General features: G+C 39.5%; 1 protein-coding gene across 7 annotated transcripts in view; it reads right to left on the bottom strand.

The window, feature by feature from the left end:
- slit2 (slit homolog 2 (Drosophila)) overlaps positions 1 to 24,609 on the bottom strand; it is a 461,089-nt gene that overhangs the window by 186,047 nt on the left and 250,433 nt on the right. For all 7 annotated transcript variants that reach the window (XM_072562078.1, XM_072561956.1, XM_072561971.1 and 4 more), the window contains exons 6-8: positions 5,802 to 5,873; positions 3,457 to 3,528; positions 1,852 to 2,015 (exon numbers count right to left, since the gene is read on the bottom strand). In XM_072562078.1, coding sequence (XP_072418179.1) covers positions 1,852 to 2,015; positions 3,457 to 3,528; positions 5,802 to 5,873 — 308 coding nt within the window. The remainder of the gene's footprint in view (positions 1 to 1,851; positions 2,016 to 3,456; positions 3,529 to 5,801; positions 5,874 to 24,609) is intronic.

Genomic DNA, 24,609 nt, shown 5'->3' with positions numbered 1-24,609 from the left:
TTTCAACATGAATACTATCTCTAACAGAAATTGTTACTTAAAACTTACAAGTCAATTGAGCATAAAACCCAATGTCAAGTCCTGAAAATTTAATTCCATCTCTAACAGCCAGAGAATGCAACAAGAACTATGCATGAAAATGATGAGTCAATGAATATATGTGCTAGAACCTAAAAAAAACACACCCTGACATGTAACCCTGAGGTAGAAACGTTCCAACAATCCCATTTACATTATTTTACATCTGGTCCTACCTGGTGTTTGTCTACTTCAGACAAGCTTGTGGGTTGGTGTGAAATATTTGGGGCTACACCTGGGAAACTGATACCAAGTGGAAGATAATGAAAATAGCTGATATAACTGTCAGCGGCTAAACATTTTATTCAATTTATCTCAGCACTGATTCAGGAACATCTTCGGATACAATGTAATGCAATATTTTTAAATGCAACAAAAATGCATCCTCTTACATAATGATAGTTCTCAATGAAGCAGAATGGAATTAGTAACTCTCAGGTTCAGATGCTTAAAAGAACACTTTATGCTCATGGATTAGAACATCGACCCAGTCACTTCCATTGGATTGTCTCCATTCAATTCACCAACTGCATCCTCCATTATTTACATTTTTCAGTTTTATGAAAGAACAAAAATTGTGTGACAGTGCCGACAATGAAGAAAACAAACCCAATTATTTGACACATGCGAGACTTAAAATTGACCCAAGGGGATTGTTAAAAAATGCTCTGCAACTAGATAGAACTCGAGATATCAGATGGCAATTCTTACCATCTCACAATGCTACCAATATCTAACAATTAGTAAAATACAAACAAAAGTAAACTTGCCTTTATTCTCATCTGGTAAGCATGGAAAAAACGATAAAATGCATTGAGATTAATATAATGCACTCAGTTCTTTCAAAATTGCTGAAGAATGACAAATGTTTCTTGGAGGCTTCAAGTTCAATACCTGACCTTAAAAGTGCTGTAACATATTTTTTATCAAGCCTAAAGATACTAAGAGGAATATAATCTGGTACTCGAGATGATTGTTCAAAGAATATCATACAAGTGGACTGTATTCTGTGCAAGGAAACAAAAAGATTTCATATCTAGTTTCCTGAATGAAGACAACGTCTAATTAAGCTCCTGAAGGATCATTTGCAACATCACCAGGAATGTTACCTGCTAATCTTTCCTGATCTATTAGTGAACTGAAAGGATTGCAATTCAGACCCCCTTTCTCTTACGTCCCCATCAGGTAAAGACTCAAAGATCTTAGAAGTGAAAAGCAACAAGATTTTGCCAACGGGCTTCACACTGAGAGACATCGCTGCAATTGTCTGCCTAATATCTCTTGTATTTTTTTTCAAGAGAACATTATGAATAAAAATAATCATAAACGGTTGGCAATGACAGTTATTGAAATATTCTGCAAGATCTCAGCTCCTCGGTCATTAGTTTGGAAACAATGATTCATTACTGAACAGGTCAGAACTAAATATCTTATTATTTATTACATTCATTTAACTTACTATTTTTCAAAATAGAGCTGCAATCAGGAATGACAAAAAGCATGCATATGTTACAAACTCATTTGAAATGAATAGTTTGATGATTTCAAATTCAAGACTGTATAGTAAAAACTCAAATGATTTTACACATTACAGAACACTTAAGTAATTCAAGCCCTTCATACTTTTACTATTTCTGGAGCTGGCATGCACCTAAGTTTTCCACAGAGGCAATTACCTTAAAAATGAAATCTGCTTTTTTTTAAAACAATTTAGTGCAATACATGCATGTGTTTTTATCAATTTTTAAATATATTTCCCCTTTAGCCACTTACCAGAGCAAATAAACTCCTTCTTTTGTACTTCTGCAACATTATGGCCCCTCAGGTGCCCAGGCCCTGTGCACTGAGTGTACAGCCCAACCCGAGGGCGCTGCCGCAGCCAATCAGCAAGCCATGCTAAATGGCAGTCGCAGTACAGGTTGTTTGAATGGAGTCGGCTGGAATATAAAAGCAAGGAACAAAGTTAACACATTGAAATGAATGAAGAAGGGTGTGCAGCACAATTTCATAGATCCATGGTTTGCGTAATAACGACAGCAAATGAGGAATCAATCCTTTAAATCTCATCTGTAAATTTAAGGCTCCCTGACAGAACCACTTTCAATACTTCCAAATTTTTTTAAGCAACATTCGTATTACAGCAGCCTTTTAACTACAGATTAATGAATTAATATAAGTTGGCTCAGTTGTCACAAAATCAATTCGAAGTATCCCCCCTTGACTGGATTACGAGCTCAGCAAACACCTAAAAGCCAGAAACCTAATTATGGAATTCAGAAGACTAAATCCAACCAAAAGACAAAAAAAGCAAATTGCACGACAGTGGTAGCGTACTGTCAGCAAGAAAATTAATGCTAATAGAAGCTTTGGCTCCCAATTAAAAATATCAATAAGTCTTGCCATTATTAGTCTCTATAAAAACTGCCTTCAAAATCCTTTTAGCGGATGACATTCATTTTCTGCTGAACAAGACAGAAAGTAACTCAATATAAAACACTCCTTTCATATCATTTTTTTTTTCTGATTTCCTCCTTTCTTGTTTAATCACAGAAAAAGGATTAACAGATTTTGGCCCTTTGGGACCTGCGCTCAAAGCAATCTCTAAAATTAAAAGACGCAAATGGCAGTGTGCAGAAGAATTAAATGAGCTACTTTTCCTGACAGGACCTTCACAAGAACATGGCTCCCATCCAACAAGCAAAAAGCACCTTGCCATTAATAAAATATCAGACAAATGTATCCTCTAAATTAGGCAAATTACTTCAGACTGGCTTTCATGTTCCTCAAAGTAAAATAAAGGATGACAAAAGCTATAAATCAAGATGCTGTCTCGAATGCTGCATCGACTGTGTAATGTCATTTCATCAGAACCTTTTAGTCAAAGTATTCAATCCTAACAAAATATACTCTAATGGATATTGAAACTCAGAATGTCATCCAGCATTCTAATTTTCCATTCAGGAGATTACTGGTTAGGCAGACACTTTTAATTAGATACTGTACTTTGGAATATGACAATTCCAGTACATGGGCTTACTGCAACATGGTTTGCTTTTGTCAAAGAAAAAATGAGAAACAAAAGAGGAAAGCAAATCTCTCTGGTATGGCATGTAATCTGCTACAATTCTAATTTACCTCTAACAAATGTCCTTACATTTGTTATGCTAAATATTCTTTGAGAAGCAATCACCAAGAATATGAAACATAACAAAAGAGTTCCAAATTATGCACTTTAATATAGTTTTTGGAATCTTGTCATTATTTCACCATATTGCTTCACTGAAATTGCACCAGTTCAGATAGTATTGCTGCAATTGTGGCTCAACAATATAACACAACTTAGGTTTCTCAGCAGACGCTCTTTTCCTTTTTACTTACAAGGTTCTAAGCCTGGGCATGTGGTTGAAGCTTGCCACTGAGAGTCGGGAAATGTTGTTATTGTTAAGGGTACTGCAAAACAAAAAAAAAAGTTAGAATACAAGATTTTCCAAGATTATCAATCTCGTCGTTTTTAATTTTAATTGCTGTGTGCTGTCGATGTAGCTGTGAGTCTCTGACTAATGATGTGAAGGAATAAATGTATTCTCTTTCTGTGGGAAGTTCAAAGAGCTATAAACAGACCACTTCTTCTGTGGAGAAGTCCGAGTTTTTGATGTAAGATCATTATTCACGACTGCATGCTTCATAACAGAATGGAAATGTGAGCTTTGAAAAGGAGGAAGAGGGGAGCAACCAACACTGACAACCCTTGTGTATTCCACTGTATATCACTTTGAAATGCTGATAGCAGCTCTTTCCTTTCAATCAATGCCTGCTTCCCTTGACTGAACTATGAACCAGCTGGATTGAAATGTTACTTTCTGAGGACATATATTGTTATCCATTTCTTTTCCATAGTTTATAGTCATGTTAAGGAAACACACACAATTTACTTTATAATCGGTGGAAATCATTGCTATTTTCCCTAAATATTATTTTTTGATTATGACTACCATGTGTCTCTTTGTCAGAAACACAGTTACTTGTAAACTTCGCAATGAGACGTTTGGATGGTGGTTTATTCATTGTTGCACTCACAATAAACAGCCCTGGTATTTTTACTTCAATAAGATAAATCAGGGATCTATTCAATGCATGGACAGTATCTGCTCAACAGAACTTCAAGCACAGCTCAGTAAACAACCATTTAGTTGAAGCAGCTTTATTTCTAGTTCCTTTCGGAAAATGTACCTACAGATGGAAATAGTCTTGGAAGGCCAGAAATAATCCAACCTCCTTCTCTTTGCATTTTCTCTCCATTTAAGCTTTGTTAACTGTTGACCTCATCCATTAACAATCACTTACAAAAAGTACTTTTGCACAATGCTTACAATCATAAGATCAAGGTAGAACGTGAATGACAAAAGCATACCTGTACAAAGTGAAGAGCTTTTTTAAGCAATGCAGTTTACAGTTTATGTCACAAAAGTAATTAGAGTTACTGTTTTCTGCAAGGATAATACAGAGTTGCCATTTTATAGTTGATTTGCTGACATAAGAGATTGAAAACCGATGTCAGTTCCTTTGACTGGTTATCATGGAAACCAATAGTTTCCCAGAGAGAAAGCTTAGCTGCAGTTTAAAAAGACAATAAGTCAATTTCAATAAAGACAGTGTTTTTGAATGTTGCTTCTATAGCAGTAACATTGTGACAACTACATTAGGATCAGCCTGTTGAAAATAAATCCTAGTCTTTTAACAACCACAGCGAATGCAAACCACCCCTTCCCCCCAGCAGAAGCAGCAGACATTTTAACTGCATGCTGTAAATCAGCTGCTTGAAAGCCAAGTGGGTTGGGGTTAGTTGATACGTGTAATTTCCTGACAAGAGCTTCCCTGCAGTAAGAGCTTTAACATTAATTGGCTTGATCTCTAACAGCTACTGAAACTAAGTACTGGTCTCAATCTTTCCAAACAGAGCTAAGAATCAAGTTGATCCAAAAATCCAAGCAGTTACTCAGGGTGTAACTCCCTCTCTTTCTATCATAGTGGAGCCAGCCTTTGATTAGAACATCTGGTGATCACCACGTTTGTTAAAAGTGGAACCCATTCCTTGCTGCCTGACATATCTAGAAATGTCTGAAGAATGTAAAGCATAGAGTCCCAAGGCCAAAAATGTCAAGAATGTGCTAAGTGCTCCAAATTCTCCAAGGCTTTGCTTTTCTCTTGACCAGACTCAACTACTACATTAAGGGGTCAAAGCTTTTCCACTACGTACCTTCTTAGCAGTTAGCTGTAAATTATTCCTGATGTTAGGCACTGCAGCTGAGACTTTATTTAATACTTATTTTAGAACGAGCATCAGACTGTCGTGAAGATTTCTGGTGCACCTCGAAGAGGTGATTGAAGTCTCAATGAGTGATCCAGCTTGTCCCATGGTCGCACACACAAGTAAAAACAAGCTTTCTTGACAGGCTGTAGCTGTCAGGTTTAATCTATGATGGTATCATCTTGTACACATGTATACTCAGGTACATGTTCCAATAATGATGAAAATGCCTTTGCAGATTCCAACGCATAGAACAAAACCTTATCTAACATCCAGTGCAACTGTTCACTAGCTCACAGACTAACACAGAGGGCTTTTTTTTCCCTGCAAGGTGTGCAACTTTGAGAGGAACTAATGCATGGATAATCCCTAAGCAAAGGACTGCCCTTTAGGGACAAATTGAAGCAGTACTCACAGCACTTCCAGGTCACGCAGAGCCCTGAATGCTCCATCCTCAATGCAGCTGATCTGGTTGTAATCCAGTTGCCTGTTAAATAGATTAGGAGGATAAACTTAGAGAAGCAGAATATTAGCAGTGTTATGTACTACAAAGCCTCCCTTAAGGCTTTTCTGCAACCAGGCCTGTTGTATGAATGCTCTTACAGGTGCTCCATCTTTATCTCTATTAATCTTTTCCTCTCTCTCCCTCTGTTGCTCAAATACATACATCATCATACACACTCATACCCATCCTCTCTTAAATACTTTGCTGTTTGATATTTATTTATCTCCCTGTATTATCCACTTGAAAATGTTTGTCTTTCCTCAGACTAGGTGCAAGCAACTGAGGCTCTGGAAAGCTCCAATAAATAATAACTGCACCTTATATTAAATGCCGATGGAATACAATTTCATTAGATCAAGGAAAGCTATCCATTAAAAGCTTTCAGCATCATCTCACTGAAACAATTTCATTAAAGAGAAAGGACTGTAAATCACTTAATGTCACACTGTTCTCCTCGGTGACCTAAGTGAATCCATTTATCAGAGGAACCCAGCTGCATGCTAATTCCACCAACCTCCTCAAAGACCAGCACTTTCTTCCATTCAAACTGCAGTTTTCGTAACAATCTTCTAAAACTGGACAGCATTAAATGTCAACAAAGAAACAAAGCAGGTAAAATCCAATTTTCTCTGTAGTTAAATTCATGATCAAACACAGAATGGAAAGGGGAAAAAAGACAATCTTTTTGAGATCTTTTAATAAACTAATTTTCTTGGGCAAAGAAAATCAACATAATTTTCTTCACTTAAATGAAGGTGACGATGGATGCTCCTTATGGCTTAGGCAACATGTGTCACTTCTGGTGTACTCTTGCTTCCTGCTTTCTTGAAGCTACTAAATGGCAAGCTCCCATGAGCTTCAAGTGTTTTGGAAGATATCTTTCCTGTCCTGAATATGTAAGTGCACACAGATAAATATGTCGAAGGAAGAAGGATCACTCTCCAATTAAAACTGCCCTTTGGTCTTTAAAGGGCATAACATTGAGTGGTTTAAATCCAAAATAATAGATTTAATTTTTGAATCCAAGGGCGCTTGATAGATGAAAGTTTGAAATAGGGAACTGTGGGGAATGAAAACCAACAGTGAAGACCTGAGAAAAAGATATGCATAGTTCAATAATCTGGCTAGGCTCAAAAATGCTATGCTTCTTGTCACATTCTGCCTTTTCGATTAGGAATGTGTGAACCAAGTTACAGAATTACGTTCAGTTTTCACAAAAAAATGACCTTCCTGTGCTTTTCTTTTTGCAATTATTTCTTTTCTCAAGGATGCTGTGGAATCACAGAATCGTAGTTTTACACAAAGTACCTCATACCTGTGCTGGTTCGCTGAAGGAACAATTCACCTTGCGCCACTCCCCTTGCTTTTCCCCAGTCGTCTGCACAATCATCCTTTTCAGATATTAATCCAATTCCCTCAATCGACCATGTCTCCACCAAATTTGCAGACAGCAATGCCAGATCCTAACCACTCACTGTGTGATAATAGTTTTCCTCATATTGCAACTTTTTTGTGTCCTAATCATAAATGTATGCTCTGTGGTTCTCAAGCCTTTCACCAATGGGAACAGTTTCTCCCTCTTACTCTCTCTACTCTATCCAGGTGTCTTTTGATTTTGAATACTTTTATCAAATCTTCTCTCAATCTTTTCTTGTCCAAGGAGAACAGTTTCGATTAATGCAAACTAGCAATTTAACTAAAATTTCTCCACCCTGAAACCATTTTTGTGAATATTGTCTGTGCTCTCTCTTAGCCCTTAACATCTTTCCTGCAGTGAAGTGCCCCCAGATGTAGTACTCCAGGTGAGACCAAACAATGTTTCAAACAAGTCTTGTCCCAAGTTCCTTGTGATTTGTGATAGATGCCTTTGGTTACATCAATGAACAACATAATAGGCATTACCATGCTAAGTATAGGAGACCATCAGAGCTAGTCCTGTGAATCATTGGCCTCATTCAATACCCATAGCTTTACACATTTACACAGTGGTTGCTGAAGAGCTATCAGGATCGGGAATGATAGCTGATTTCACCCAACCTAACCCAGGGCTCCGATCATTTATACCTTCGCTACTTCGATCTCAATTAATCAAATGGGCTGAGGAATGACAGATGGACTTTAATTTAGTTAAATGCGACATGCTGCATTTTGGAAAGGCAAATCAGAGCAGGACTTACACACTTAATGGTAAGGTCCTAAGGAGTGTTGCTGAACAAAGAGACCTTGGAGTGCAGGTTCATAGATCCTTGAAAGTGAGGTTGCAGGTACATAAAATAGTGAAGAAGGTATTTGGTATGCTTTCCTTTATTGGTCAGAGCATTGAGTATAGGAGTTGGGAGGTCATGTTGCAGCTTTACAGTACGTTAGTTAGGCCACTCTTGGAATATTGCGTGCAATTCTGGTCTCCCTCCTACAGGAAGCATGTTGTGAAACTTGAATCGGTTCAGAAAAGATTTACAAGGATGTTGCCAGGGTTGGAGGGTTTGAGCTATAGGGAGAGGCTGAATAGGCTGGGGCTGTTTTCCCTGGAGCATCAGAGGCTGAGGGGTGACCGTATGGAGGTTTATAAGATCACGAGGAACTGGATAAGGTGAAAAGACAAGGTCTTTTCCCTGGGGTGGGGGACTCCAGAACTAGTGGGCATAGGTTTAGGGTGAAAGGGAAAGATTTGAAAGGGACCTATGGAATGAGCTGCCAGAGGAAGTGGTGGAGGCTGGTACAATTACAGCATTTAAAAGGCATCTGGATGGGTATATGAATAGGAAGGGTGTAGAGGGATATAGGCCAAGTGCTGGCAAATGGGATTAGATTAGGTGAGGATATCTGGTCAGCATGGATGAGCTGGACCGAAAGGTCTGGTTCAGTGCTGCATATCTCCATGAAGCTGAATCTTTCTCACCAGTCAGGCTTAGTTCTGCATCAACCCCATACATTTACCTGCCAAGGCATTGGAATTATATCTTTCTGAGTTTATAATGGCATCATTCATAGGGAAACTTTTTTTTTGTGAAGGTCATGACTTTGACACACTTTGGAAAAAAAGTGCTACTTTGGAAAAAAAATGTCATGAAGGTACTTCAATCAGCTTTTGATATTTTAAATTGATTTCATTTCATTTACTGGAATTTCTAACTTGGTCACTTGGAATCACTAAGTTACTTTGTCAAGAGCAGTTCAACAGAACTACTGACGTCTTGAATTGAGCCCTGCCAACTTCTGTTACCAATTTCAGAAGCTGACATCACAGGGTTCAGCAAGAGTCAAATATTGTCATTTGCAATAAATCCAATTTAGCAATACTGCATGAATTGCTCATGCAATACAAATGAAGAAAGCATTTTTTATTTGTGAGCTTAGGGGTGAACTACAACTTCCATGATAGTGCTAACTGGGTGATAGTGACTTGGTAGCTATAAGAATTTAAGAATAATATATAAGAATATCATATCAATGAATTTTAAAGGCTGATGCATATTGATGCAATTGGTAACAAATTTTGGTATCATCCACAGAATTCTTCATTGCCAGGATTGGAATTATATGTATGGTTTCCTTCTTAAAGTTATTTTCTTTTCTGTTTCTCACATATAGATCACTCTGCAGTTAACTGATGCAGTAACCGTATGATTTTAAATAATCAGCTCTCAACATTCACTGCACTTGATGTGGAAATGCTTCCTGATTTTACTCTTAAATAGTCTCTTTCTAGTCCTTGCCCTCTTTTTTCACTCCTCATGTTAAATACTTTCAGTAGACCACATCCTAACATGATTCAAAGGATGCATGCCAGTATCATGAAACTCGTTCACATAATTAATCCATTAAAACTTGACATTTTCCCTGTGCATCTGCACAGTACCCACTCCATGATTGGTCCAGCTTCTCATGTTATATCAGACAATCTGTTTTTTCCTGAATTCTGTTTTCAAATCATTTTGATGGAGGCACTTTAAATGAACATTCTGAGGTACGAAGTAAGATTTATTGAAGAGTAAATTGCAGCTTCGGGTAAATTAAATGAACAGAGCTTTGTGGTGCTGCAATCCATCCACATCCAGGGTACCCAAACCCCACTTCACAAATGGATCTGTTTAGTCAATCATGCTTCAACATTCCTTATGCCAACAGAGAGAAATGACAAAACAGGGCAATCTAGGTCAGACAGAAATGGATTTTAAACTTTACCCTCTTAGAACCCCTAGAGTATGGAAACAGGCCCTTTAGCCCAACAAGTCCAAACTGACCCTCTGAAGACTATCCCACCCAAAACCATTCCCCTACCCTATTATTCTACATTTACCCCTGACTAATGCACCTAACCTATACATCCCTGAACACTATGGATAATTTAGCATGGCCAATTCACCCAAGCTGCATATCTTTTGACTGTGGGGGGAAACCAGAGCACCTGGAGGAAACCCATGCACACACTGGGAGAATGTGCAAACTCCACGTGGACAGTTGCCCGAGGCTGGAATCAAACCCAGGTCCCTGGCGCTATGAGACAGCAGAGCTAACCACTGAGCCACTGTGCTGCTCTTGGAAAGGATAATTTGCTTGGAAAACTTACATTCCTCTGACAGATCTTGGAAGAGTTTCATTCTAATAAATTAAATGAAAGAAAGAAAGAGAGCAAACGGAGGATAAGAGAGAGATATGTGTGTGTGTAAGAAAGAAGGTGAAAGGAAGAATGAGGATGAAACAGCCAAAGAGAAAGTTGCCAATAGTTTTTCTGATGGATTCCAACTTTCTGCCTGAGAGGCAGGTTCTGAACTGCCTGGTAGCATGTTCCCAATAACCTTCAAGCACATTCTAATCAATATTAGAAAATAACCAGAATTAAGACTGTCCCATCATTTTCTGAAGCATCCTTTAATTTCTTGTCCCTTTCTCAAGGTGAGAGATTGGTATCTAACTTTAAAGAGCTTGATTCTTTTAAAAGGCATCTTTATTAATCATTTGGCTAATATCTTTTTTTATATTTTATGTTATAAGAGCTATCTATAACATTATTCTTTAACCTCAAGCTTAATTTATCAAGGCAATTGAAATTACTATGATGGCGCAAACTGGACTCCTGACAAAACACAAAAGAGAAATTGTTACTTGACAAATTGGAAAATCTCATAATACCATCAAATTTGCCTAATGCAGTCTGTGGGTTAATTTCAAGAAGGCTGAATTGCATCTTGGTATATATCTCATTTTCCTGAGCGGGCACTGTATGAATCAGTGCTGATACAGCTCCCGCCCCACTCTTAAATCATCTCTCCTACCTCAGTACTTAAGCAGGCAGCTCGAGGGAAAATAATTACTGCTGCATTTCTAAAATTAGTTCATCAGAAATGATCTCCGCCTTTTCAGATTTTCCTTATCTTTATTTCTTAACATTTAATTATACTTTTCTTCACAGGTCTTATTCTGGTATCTCTCATCAAGGTAATGATGAAGCATGCAGAATGTCTATCCTTGAGCAAGAATGATTAATGGCAAATGGTGGAAGAGTGAAGACGGAAATGTTAGCATTGTGATCCTAAAGGTAAGGGTGAGGAAGTTTTCTGACATTGATGTGACTATGCAGTTTAAAATAAATGGGGCTTAAGTATCATGTTCAAACCTGGGTCCTGCTTTGGTTTAATACTGAACTGCTTCATTTCTAACTGTGAACAGAAGCCCTCATTTCCTCTATTGTGTTTCAATAACAAGTGAGAGAATGAAAGGCAGTGAAAACACAAATGATATGATCATATTGCCAAAAGTGAAAATAAATGATGCCTAGACTATAAGATAAGTAAACTGTGAGTTTAACAATTGGTCTGTCAATTAAAAAAATGTGCTCTTGTAGAATTGTACAAACCAGATGGGAGGTGACATGAGGGAAGCAAAGACCAGGTGCTGACAAGGAAGTAGGCTTCATGAGCTCGAGAAACATTAAATATGAACTTGCCAGTGTGGTGGTGCTGAAAGAGGCACATTTGTTTTGTCGAAAGGGAAAAGGTATCTGTGACAAAAAATGTCATACACTTCATTCATGTTCATTCATCTAAGACTCTGACAGAATGTTATCAGAAAATCTCTAGGGCAAACGTGGAAGTAAGTTATTGGCAACAAGGAGATTTTTCATCCTCTTTCAGTGATCCTCAAAAAGGGGATGAGCTGGGAACCTGAATGCTTTAGGGCACATACATCTTTAACAAGGAAGAACCTTTGCACTTCACTAGAGCAAAGACAATGCGCCAAGGAAATACAAAAAGCCAAAAGAGAAAATAATTAACTTAAGTTATTTTGGTTATAACTTAAGGTATTATAATAGACAATAGACAATAGACAATAGATGCAGGAGTAGGCCATTCTGCCCTTCGAGCCTGCAATAATAAACCCATCTACTTTGTCATATTCAATAACCACACTTTCAATAAAGCACTAGTTTGATCATGGATTAAAAGACAAAATAAGGCTTCAGTAATGTATGTGCTGATAGTGAAATAAGTGTCTGAAAAGTAGCATTGCAGTGAGACACTCAGTATGAGCCAAAAGCTGAGTTTGAATTAGCTAAATGCACCGCTACCATCATTCTATTTCTTGCAAAATATTTCACTCATACCTCATAGGTATTGACTAAAGTAAATTTTCTAAATTAGCCTTTAAAATATCTCTCTCTATTTAATACAAGAGGCTTTCTTAAGTATGTCTTGGGGAAGGAGAAGCAAAGGAATCTTACTCCTGATACTTACTAGGCACTCGTTGAAATTCGGGAAATTACTAAATATAAATATTGTAACACCATAGCAACAGCATTACCAAATGAACAAAAGAGAAAGGAATTGCCATCCTACGTTTTCAAAGAAGCATTATTACCGATTTGGCAGGATTCAAATGCAATTTGTTTTCACTTGAATCATAGAATCCCTACAGTGTAGAAGCAAGCCCATCAAGTTCACACTGACCCTCCAAATAACATCTCACCTCGACCCACGCACCCACCCTAATCCTACATTTCCCATGGCTAACCCACCTAGCATTTACATCCCTGGACACTATGGGGCAATTTAGCATGGCCAATCCACCTAACCTGCACATGCTTGGACTGTGGGAGGAAACTGTAGCACCCAGAGGAAACCCAAGCAGACACAGAGAGAATGTGTAAACTCCACACAATTGCCTGAGGCTGGAATCGCACCCAGGTCCATGGTGCTGTGAGACAGCAGTGCTAACCACTGAGCCAGTGTCACCTGGAGTAAAGGCCTTGATTGTAACAGGGACAGGTAAGATAAACAAGGGGCAGAGTTTCAGGCAAGAAACCCAGAGGTACAGAGGTTGAATCTTACAGGTCACCCACAGGCAGGAAAACATGCGGGTAGACCCGTAAGCTTAGGGCCCACCCACTCTGTCTCAACTTTATGGTTGTCCAGGGAGGCACTGGATGGATCACCTATCTAACTGTGAGCAAATACCACCCAACTAAGGGCCACGTGCCATCACTGCTCCAACTTAACCAGCAGTGGAAGAGGCATGTACTCAACATGTATGCTGGCAGGTTTAACCCTGCAGCTCACTGGTCATTAAAGGATGGGGGAAGGTTTCCCAACTCCTCAATGGCAATCGGAAGCCTTACACCAAAATGTGTCATTCATATCTGCTCTATCCAACATGACCCTTCCTCACTCTCTTCAGTGAGACCTATTGACCTCAGACTTAGCTGAATGTCTGGATCATTGTTGTATGCTGCACTATATAGCTCTGAAAGGTTAAAACTTGATTGATTTCAGTAAATATCATCACTGCATGATATAATGGGGTTTTGGTCAAAGTAAAGAAGAAGTCTGGAGAAGAGAGCTGAGGCTAGTGTGCTTCTTTTAACAATCTCTGTGGTAATGCAGGTCATGTTCATGGAATCTGCAATGAGTTGCAACAACGTAGGAAACTTCATATTGTTTACTGAACAGGACCCTTCTAATTAGACACAACATGGTAAGCAGAGGTGTGACAACAGACAGCAACAGTATGGTGTACCCCTGCCACAACACAGTAGTAGTGATAACCAGCATCACTTCCTCTAAACAGAAAAGAAGATGTTGGTGATTCAGAGGACTTTAAGAGAAACAGACTGTACTGAACAATGGTGACAGTGAACCCTGCAAACCTTATAGCAACACTGAGCAGAAAATAATCCTTCAAAGAATGATATAGAATGTATTAATGACATGACAGAGGATGAGTATAAACTGAATGAATCTGTACACCAAGGGAGAGGTATAGGCTGTCATGCTATTGTATAGGTTCCATGCCAGACAGGCAGTATACATTTAGGATAGTTACATGACATCATGACATGTGATGTTTTCCTACAAGACTATGCACCTCACCTTTAGTCACTCTCCTAGTACCATGGAGTTAGCTGCGTGTGCATAATGTTCAGTAACATCATGACCTTAGAACCCAGACTATATAGAAGTCTGTGATATTGCAGCAATGTAAATAGTTACTGTTACTAATAGCCTTCAAAATATCCATCTCAACATACATTGACAAGCTGATATATACAGCAGCACTTAGACTATATCATACAAGTAGTGGTGATTGACTTAAGAAACCATCTCATGGTAGCAGTAAGGGATTTGGGATGCTAATGGTCACAGATATTTAGTACTAAAGTCTGCAAAGGTGATAGAAACAGTTCTCTGGGACACCCGCACCAATCAACCACACCGCCCCGTGGCCCAACATTTCAACTCCCCCTCCCACTCTGCCGAGGACATGGAGGTCCTGGGCCTCCTTCACCGCCGCTCCCTCACCACCAGACGCCTGGAGGAAGAAAGCCTCATCTTCCGCCTCAGAACACTTCAACCCCAGGGCATCAATGTGGACTTCAACAGTTTCCTCATTTCCCCTTCCCCCACCTCACCCTAGTTCTAAACTTCCAGCTCAGTAACTGTCCCCTTGACTTGTCCGGACTTGTCCTACCTGCCTATCTTCTTTTCCACCTATCCACTCCACCCTCTCCTCCCTGACCTATCACCTTCATCCCCTCCCCCACTCACCCATTGTACTCTATGCTACTTTCTCCCCACCCCCACCCTCCTCTACCTTATCTCTCCACGCTTCAGGCTCACTGCCTTTATTCCTGATGAAGGGCTTTTGCCCGAAACGTCGATTTCGAAGCTACTTGGATGCTGCCTGAACTGCTGTGCTCTTCCAGCACCACTAATCCAGATTCTGGTTTCCAGCATCAGCAGTCATTGTTTTTACCTACCTGATAGAAACAGTGACAATTGTGAAGATTTGCTTTCTTTAAAAGGTCATTCTTCATCACTAACCTGAGTTTAGAGCTAAAGTTACAACTACAACCAAGACTAAAGTGCTACAGTCTGAAGGAAGAATCATTTGTAAGTACCCTCTCCTCTCAAGTAGCAGGCCACAGCTGATCTGATTTAACAAGTGGGAATGTTAAAAGATGAATGAAAGTCTTAACTGCTCCAATCTACTCAAATGTTTTTGAGAACAAAATACAGGGAAAGAATGAGGAAAGAAGAACTAATTGCTATACCAAAAGGGATTAAGCATGCAAAAACATCAGTCAATGTTGTTCCTTGGAAAAGGTTAGAAACAATCAAAGTAAAATGTGCACTTTCATTACTCTTTTTTGACATGAACACCACCCACAGACACACGCCTACTACATTTAAAGGAGCAAACTTTAAAACTGCTCAGAGAGAAAGAGAAATGAAACAGCACAATAAAAAGCACAAAGAAAACAAACAAAAACAAATATTGTAAGACAATATTTATCCTAGCATTTGAAAGAGCACAGTAAAGATAGAAAGCAAACAACCGAGCATGGTTTGCCACTCCATTGAAATTCTGTCTGAGCTTTAGTTACAGAAATTAATTAATTAATTAATTCATCTTGACTTACTTCCTCAACAAATAGCTTACAAAAAAGTCAGTCAGTTAAACTCATTAATATTTTTGGAACTGATTTATTCGGAACAGTCTAATCCTTCAGTATTTCAAATGATGACTACAAAGATCTCCTGACAACATTTTCCAGATTTTAGGACACCAGCTCAAAATTCAAGTGAATTGCTGATTTTGAGTTCATCTCATACTGACAACAGCCAGCTGAAACAATTGTCAATTCCTGGGCCTGTATTGATGTAATAGTAAGGAATTTGACTTCCTTAGTAAGGAATTAAAGTTAACTTAGCTAAAACTCTTATGGAACTGGTCACTCTCTCAACATTCAGTAAATCCTTCAGCAAACACTTCCAAATAAACTCAAACAATATATCTTGATGCACTGCTAGACATGATGCAAGCTCAAGGCAATTGCAGTCGGTAAGCAAAATCCTCAAGTGCTCAACTCTGCAATAATTACTGCAGCCATCAAAAGTTTCAATTAAACATCCAAATCTTGTATGAGAATTGGCTTGTCTCATCCACCAAGCCAGCTCCTATTTTATGTGACACAGCAAGATAAGTTCTACCACAGCACACTGGACTAAATATCCAATTGTCCAGAGAAACTCAAAATGCAACATAATGCTCCTCTGAAGCATGTGAAGAACAGCTAACTAAGGAACAATTTCAAAGATATTTCTGAAGTTCCGTTGATGGTAAGGAAACATGTCCACAAGCTCCGTGAGGTACCTGTAATATCACAGCTCCCAAAACCCGAAGAGACAGGACATATGGTAAACTAAGCACACCACATTGCTGTCATTTCAAAACTTTAAAACGTAATCTCCATCCATGTAACGTATCCCAGAAAAAGGTGTGGCATAAATGCCAAGACTAATACCCACGTAAATATGAATATCATTCTTTTAAGCAGCTTATAAGAGATATACAGTCATGTACTTGTTATCTGGAAGTCTTATGCAGCCAACAATCAATGGGAGTAGATTTCCTCGATCTGGGGACTGACTGTTTGGTCACTTCTCTCTCTCTCTCTTTCTTCTTTTGGTCAAACCTCATTGAAGGTACTTATAAGCATTCATGTAACTGGCACCACCCAACCCCTGTCTGTGTAAGTTACCTGTACTTAGGAAACAGGCACAATGTGATGCAGTCTACAATTAATTAATAACATTGGGCCTTACATTGGCATTATCTCGCTTTATTTCATTATGGCTCATCATGGTAGTCACCTGAAACCTTTTACATTTTGATACATTGTCAATAATCCAGCAGCATGCGCGGATTTTTGTATTAGCATGATCCTTGAAGTTACACACTTGTCAGTTGCAACACCAAACATTCCAACAACATCACAAAGTCTATCCAGCAACCTGAACAATTAAGAGGACCTCCAATCCAAATCCAAGATTTCTTCTGAGCCACTGTGCAAGAACACCACTGATACTTCCGATGTCCAAAGGCGCGTTAACATTCTTGATGATTCCAGCAAATTGCCCTTTTGTATGACAAACCAACGGTACCACCAATGTCAGTGCATTGAGTAAAGGAGTTGGGATGTCATGTTGCAATTGTACAGGACATTGGTATGGTCACTTTTAGAACACTGCATTCAGTTCAGTTTTCCAATTACAGGAAGGATGTTGTTAAGCCTGAAAGAGTTCAGAAAAGATTTACAAGGATGATTACAGGATTTGAGAGCTTGAACTATAGGAGGGACTGAATAGACTGGGGCTTTTTCCCCTGGAGTGTCGGAACTTTACAGAGGTTAATAAAACATGAGGGGCTTGGATAGGGTGAATATGCAAGGTCTTTTTCTCAGGTTAGGGGAGTCCAAAATTAGAGAGCATAGATTTAAGGTGAGAGGAGAAAGATTTAAAAGGGACCTGAGGGGCAACTTTCTCACACAGAAAACAGTGCATATACGGAATGAGCTGCCACAGGAAGTAGTGGAGGCTGGTACAATTACAATATTTAAAAGGCATCTGAATAGGTATTTGAATAGGTTTAGAGGGATTAGAGGGATTAGATGGTTTAAAAGGATATGGGCCAAATTCTGGCAAATGGGATTACAGTAATTTAGGATATCTGGTCGGCATGGGTAAATTGGACTGAAAGGTCTGACTCTGTGCTGTATAACTTTATAACTGCTGACATGTTTAGCATATTCAGCATGTTTGATATTACTCAACAAATTATATCTAACAACAGCCCACATTACATGAGATATATGCAGGAAATGAGCTGTTCAACATATTACCTCTTCCTTATGCTATCTTCAAATTAACGGCTTCAGAGAATGCACTGCTCACACTGTAAAATAGGTGATAGCCAAATCCAAAATTTTTGGATAGCTTTTCCAAAATTTGTCAGTGGGATGTGGGCTGTGCTGGCAAGGCCAGCATCTGTTACCCATCCCTACCTGCCCTCCTAATGATTGACTCTTAGTTGGTCTCTGCAATGGTCTGAAGAGCTAATCATATTGCTATGGGTGTGGAGTCATATGTAGATGGCTGGATTTTTGGACAATCACTTAACCAATCTATATCAGCCTGTAACCTTGCTGTGTTATCTTCACAATATCAATTCCTACCTTCTTTGTGCTATATGCAAATTTAGCTCCAGACCTTGATCACCTAATCTAAAATTATTAATAGAAATTGTAAAAATTTGAGGGGCTCGTACAGACACTTGCAGGTCTCCCAACAGCCCATCTTCTGACAATCCTCGTACTTTACCCCCAATATTATTTGAATAGAAGGTAAATAGTTAGCTTTCGTATGAAACTTTGTTAAAAGCTTTCTAGAAATCCAAGTACAACACAACAATGAATTCGCCTTTATCCAAGTCCCCATTCCTTGACAGAACCATGGGTCCTACAGATTACTTTGAAATTTTCAAAGTGCACAGCTATAATCTCCTTAATGATTGATTTAAGCATTTTCCCCAGCCCATATTTTCCTATAACCTCTCTCCCTTCTTGAATAAAGGAGTTATATTTACTACTTTCCAACTGAATGAAACCTTATCAACATCTAATGAATTTTCGAAAAATCAATATCAAAGCATCAACGACTTCATTAGCACCTCTTTTAAGCCCTCGGATCCAGAGAATTGTCAGCTCCCCACTCCGTGTGATTGCTTCATACTGCACATAATTCCTCTCTCTTCTTTCAATCTCATGATTTAGAGGTATTATTCTTTTAATAATAGTTAAGATGGAAGAAAAAATATTTACTCATCATGTCTGTCATTTCTTGATTATCTACGATAAACTCCAAGTTCTCACACTGGAGATAAACAAAAATGACTATTCTTTTTTACATTTTTAGAAATATAGAACATAGGAGGAGGAGAAGGCCATTCATCCCAGATTCTTACAGAACTTGTTATTGTTTCCACATTTCCAGCTAGCTGCCTCTCTTATTTATTTATCCTGTTTCACCTTTTAGTTACTCCCTGTCATTCTTTGACCAGTCATCTGACATAGAGTCATAGAGTCATAGAGATGTACAGCACAGAAACAGACCCTTCGGTCCACTTGTCCACGCCAACCAGATATCCCAACCCAATCTACTCCCACCTGCCAGCACCTGGCCCATATCCCTCCAAACCCTTCCTATTCATATACCCATCCAAATGCCTCTTCAATATTGAAATTGTACCAGCCTCCTCCACTTCCTCTGGCAGCTCATTCCATACACGTACCACCTTCTGAGTGAAAAAGTTGCCTCTTAGGTTTCTTTTATATCTTTCCCCTCTCACCCTAAACCTATGCCCTCTAGTTCTGGACTCCCCGACCCCAGGGAAAAGACTTTGTCTATTTACCCTATCCATGCCCCTTATCATTTTGTAAACCTCGATAGGGTCACCCCTCAGCCTCCGACGCTCCAGGAAAAACAGTCCCAGCCTGTTCAGCCTCTCCCTATAGCTCAAATCCTCCAACCCTGGCAACATCCTTGTAAATCTTTTCTGAACTCTTTCAGGTTTCACAACATCTTTCCAGTAGGAAGGAGACTAGAATTGTATGCAATGTTCTAAAAGTGGCCTAACCAATGTCCTATACAGCCACAACATGAACTCCCAACTCCTGTACTCAATAATCTGACCATTAGAGAAAAGCATACAAAACACCTTTTTCACAATCCTATCGACCTGCGACTCCACTTGCAAGGAACTATGACCCTGCACTCCAAGGTCTCTTTGTTCAGTAACACTCCCTAGAACCTCACCATTAAGTGTATAAGTCCTGCTAAGATTTGCTTTCCCAAAATGCAGCACCTCGCATTTATATAAATTAAACACCATCTGCCACTTCTCAGTCCATTGGCCCATCTGGTCCAGATCCTGTTGTAATCTGAAGGAACCTTCTTCGCTGTCCACTACACCTTCAATTTTGGTGTCATCAGCAAGCTAACTAACTATACCTCTAATGCTCACATCTAAATCATTTATGTAAATGATGAAAAGTAGTGGGCCCAGCGCTAATCCTTGTGGCACTCCACTGGTCACAGGCCTCCAGTCTGAAAAACAACCCTCCACCATCATCGTCTGTCTTCTATCTGTATCCAAATGGCGAGTTCTCCCTGTATTCCATGAGATCTAACCTTGCTCACCATCTCCCGTGGGGAACCTTGTCGAACGCCTTACTGAAGTCCACATAGATCACATCTACTGCTCTGCCCTCATCAATCCTCTTTGTTACTTCTTCAAAAACTCAATCAAGTTTGTGAGACATGATTTCCCAGCACAAAGCCATGTTGACAATCCCTAATCAGTCCTTGCCTTTCCAAATACATTTACATCCTGTCCCTCAGGATTCCCTCCAACAAATTGCCCACCACTGACATCAAGCTTACTGGGCTATAGTTCCCTGGCTTGTCCTTACCACCCCTCTTAAACAGTGGCACCATGTTAGCCAACCTTCAGTCTTCTGGCATTTCACCTGTGACTATCAATGATACAAATATCTCAGTATGAGGCCCAGCAATCACTTCCCTAGCTTCCCACAGAGTTCCAGGGTAGACCTGATCAGGTTTTAGGGATTTATCCATTTTTATGCATTTCAAGACATCCAGCACTTCCTCCTCTGTAATATGGACATTTTGCAAGATGTCACCATCTATTCCCTTACATTCTATATTTTCCAAGTCCTTTTCCACAGTAAATACTAATGCAAAATACTCGTTTAGTATCTGCTCCATCTCCTTCAATTCCACATAAAGACCACCTTGCTGATCTTTGAGGGGCCCTATTCTCTCCCTGGTTCCCCTTTTGTCCTTAATGTATTTGTAAAAACCCTTTGGATTCTCCTTAATTCTATTTGCCAAAGCTATCTCATGTCCCCTTTTTGCCCTCCTGATTTCTCTCTTAAGTATACTCCTATTGCCTTTATACTCTAAGGACTCACTCAATCTATCCTGTCTATACCTGACATATGCTTCCTTCTTTTTCTTAACCAAACCCTCAATTTCTTTAGTCATCCAATATTCCCTATACCTACCAGCCTCTCCTTTCACCCTGACAGGAATATACTTTCTCTGGATTCTTGTTATCTCATTTCTGAAGGCTTCCCATTTTCCAGCTGTCCCTTTATCTGCGAACATCTGCCCCCAATCAGCTTTCGAAAGATCTTGCCTAATACCGTCAAAATTGTCCTTTCTCCAATTTAGAACTTCAACTTTTAGATCTGGTCTATCCTTTTCCATCACTATTTTAAAACTAATAGAATTATGGTCGCTGGCCCCAAAGTGCTCCCCCATTGACACCTCAGTCACCTGCCCTGCCTTACTTCCCAAGAGTAGGTCAACTTTTGCACCTTCTCTAGTAGGTACATCCACATACTGAATCAAAAGTTTTCTTACACACTTAACATCTAAACCCTTAACACAATGGCAGTCCCAGTCTATGTTTGGAAAGTTAAAACCCCCTACCATAACCACCCTATTATTCTTACAAATAGCTGAGATCTCCTTACAAGTTTGTTTCTCAATTTTCCTCTGACTATTAGGGGGTCTATAATACAATCCCAATAAGGTGATCATCCCTTTCTTATTTCTCAGTTCCACCCAATACCTTCCCTGGATGTATTTCCGGGAATATCCTCCCTCAGCACAGCTGTAATGCTATACATTATCAAAAACAGCACTCCCCCTCCTCTCTTGCGTCCCTTTCTGTCCTTCCTGTAGCATTTGTATCCAGTAACATAAGCTGCCAGTCTTGTCCATCCCTGAGTCTCTTTTATGTAATTGCTATGATATCCCAGTCCCATTTCCTAACCATGCCCGGAATTCATCTGCCTTCCCGGTTAGGCCTCTTGCATTGAAGTAAATCCCTGCCTGCCCTGACTGTTTGACTCGCTTTTGTTCTGAACTGTACCAGTCTCAGATTGATCTCTTTCCTCACTATCTCCCTGGGTCCTATCCCCTCACCTTACTAATTTAAATACTCCTGAGCTGCTCTAGCAAATTTCCCTGTCAGTATATCGGTCCCCTTCCAATTTCGGTGCAATCCATCCTTCATGTACAGGTCACTTCTACCACAAAACAGCTTCCAATAATTCAAAAATGTGAATTCTTCTCCTGTACACCAGCTCCTCAGCCATGCATTCATCTGCTCTATCCTCCTATTCCTGCCCTCACTAGCTTGTAGCACCAGGAGTAATCCAGATATTACTACTTTCAAGGACCTCCTTTTTAAATTCCTGCCTAACTCTCTGTAATGTCCCTTCAGAATCTCAACTTTTTCCCTTCCTATGTCGTTGGTTCCAATGTGGACAATGATCTCCTGCTGGCCCCTCTCCCCCGTGAGAACATTCTGCACCCTCTCTAAGACATCCTGGCACCAGGGAAGCAACACACCATTCTGATTTTTCACTGCTGGCCACAGAAACATCTGTCTATGCCTCGTACTAGAGAGTCCCCGAACACAATTGATTGTTTGGAACCCGACGTACCCCTCATTACAATAGAGCCAGTCTCAATACCAGAAACTTGGCTATCCGTGCTACGTTCCCCTGAGAATCCATCACCCCCTACATTTTCCAAAACAGCATACCTGTTTGAAATGGGGATAGCCACAGAAGACTCCTGCACTACCTACCTACCTCTCTTACCTTTCCTGGAGTTAATCTATGTGACTGGATCTGAGACTTCCCCCCTTCCTATAACTGCCATCCATCACATCCCCTTGCTTTTGTAAATTCCTCACTGCCTCTAACTGTCGCTCCAATTGATCTGATAAGATTCGCAATCAATGGCATTTATTGCAGATGTAATCCTTAGTAACCCATAAACTCTCCCTAAACTCCCACATCTGACAAGGAGAGCATATCACTCTACTAAAGACCATTTTTGCTTCTTTCAATCTGCAGACCCAGAAAATAGCACTGTCTAATTCCTCTATAAAACACTGCTCCAAGTTAAATTAATACTAATGGCTTATATTTTAAGTTTAATCAAGAGACAATAAAACATATAATCAAGAAAGAACCCACTCTATTCACTACTGCAGACTTATTTTAAGGCCGTGCTTAAAATCCACTTATCGGCTTCTGACCTTTCCCAAACAGGTTCCTCGAAGATCAGTTGTGAATTTCACTGTTTGTTAGTTTTCCCAGCTGCACTCCGATGTCCAGTGATACATGATTTCAAACAGCAAAGGCAGCAACTGCTAACTCAGTCACTTAGCAAAGCGGGTTTCTCTCTGTCTCTCTCTCTCCTGCACTGACCTCACCATGTGCTTCTTTTGTCTGTTTCTCTCTCTTTTAAATCTGCTGTTGGTTTGACTTTTTTTTTTCTTTGTGTAATTATATGGTTTGTCCTTATGTCTGATGCTTTCCCTAACTTTTTTAGCTGACCATGGGTCATCGAACTTCCCCTTGGAATATTTCCTTTATAATAGGAATATACCTATTCCGAGCATTTTGAAATATCCCTCTCAAAGACTATCACAGCCTCTGTTCTAATCCACTTAATAGCCTTGTATCCCAGTTCACTTTGGCTACCTCAGCTTTCATACCCACACTGCAGCCCTGTTTTGATTTAAAATTTAAATTTCACACCCACTCCTTTCCTTTCAAATTTAATGCAAAATTCAATCATATTATGATAGCTATTACCTAGAGGTGCCTTTCCTCTAAGGCCATTAATTAATCATACAACATACCTAATACTAACTCTCCTGTTCTCTGGTCAGTTCTAGAACATGCTGTTCTAAGTAACTACCTTGTTTGAATTCTATGAACTCTCCTTCAAGGCCACCAGTGTTGATCTGATCTTTCCAGTTGATATCAATATTTAAATCACCCATAATTATTGCTTTCCCTTTATTACAAGTCCCCAGTACTTCTTCTGGAATATTTCTTCTTACATCAAGGCTACTGTTTGGTCAGCGATTGTTCTATACCATCAGTGACTTCTTGCCCCGACTAGTCCTCATCTTCCCCCAACCAATTCTATGTCCTGATCTCCTGATCTCCGGTCATGTCTAACTACTGCATCAATTCCATCTTTCATTAGAAGTTCTACCCCTCTGCCGAGCTTCCTATTCTTCTTGAATATTATTTATATCTCAATATTCAAAACCCAACTTTGTTATTATGTGGCCAACTCTCTGTAATGGCTGTCAGATCATATTTATTAAGTTCAATGTATTTACTGTGCTGTGAGTGCTCTGTGTTTTCAGGTACAGAGACTTTAATGTTTTTTTTATTATCTTTGTCACATCTAGTCTTGAGTGCTGTTAAGTATTGTTGTGTCTGTCCCTTCCTGCCATTCTTTGACCTTTACTTTCACATTAG

Source organism: Chiloscyllium punctatum, chromosome 1 (assembly GCF_047496795.1).
Source record: "Chiloscyllium punctatum isolate Juve2018m chromosome 1, sChiPun1.3, whole genome shotgun sequence".
Lineage (NCBI taxonomy): Eukaryota > Metazoa > Chordata > Chondrichthyes > Orectolobiformes > Hemiscylliidae > Chiloscyllium > Chiloscyllium punctatum.
This window is presented reverse-complemented; position numbering and strand designations above follow the sequence as displayed.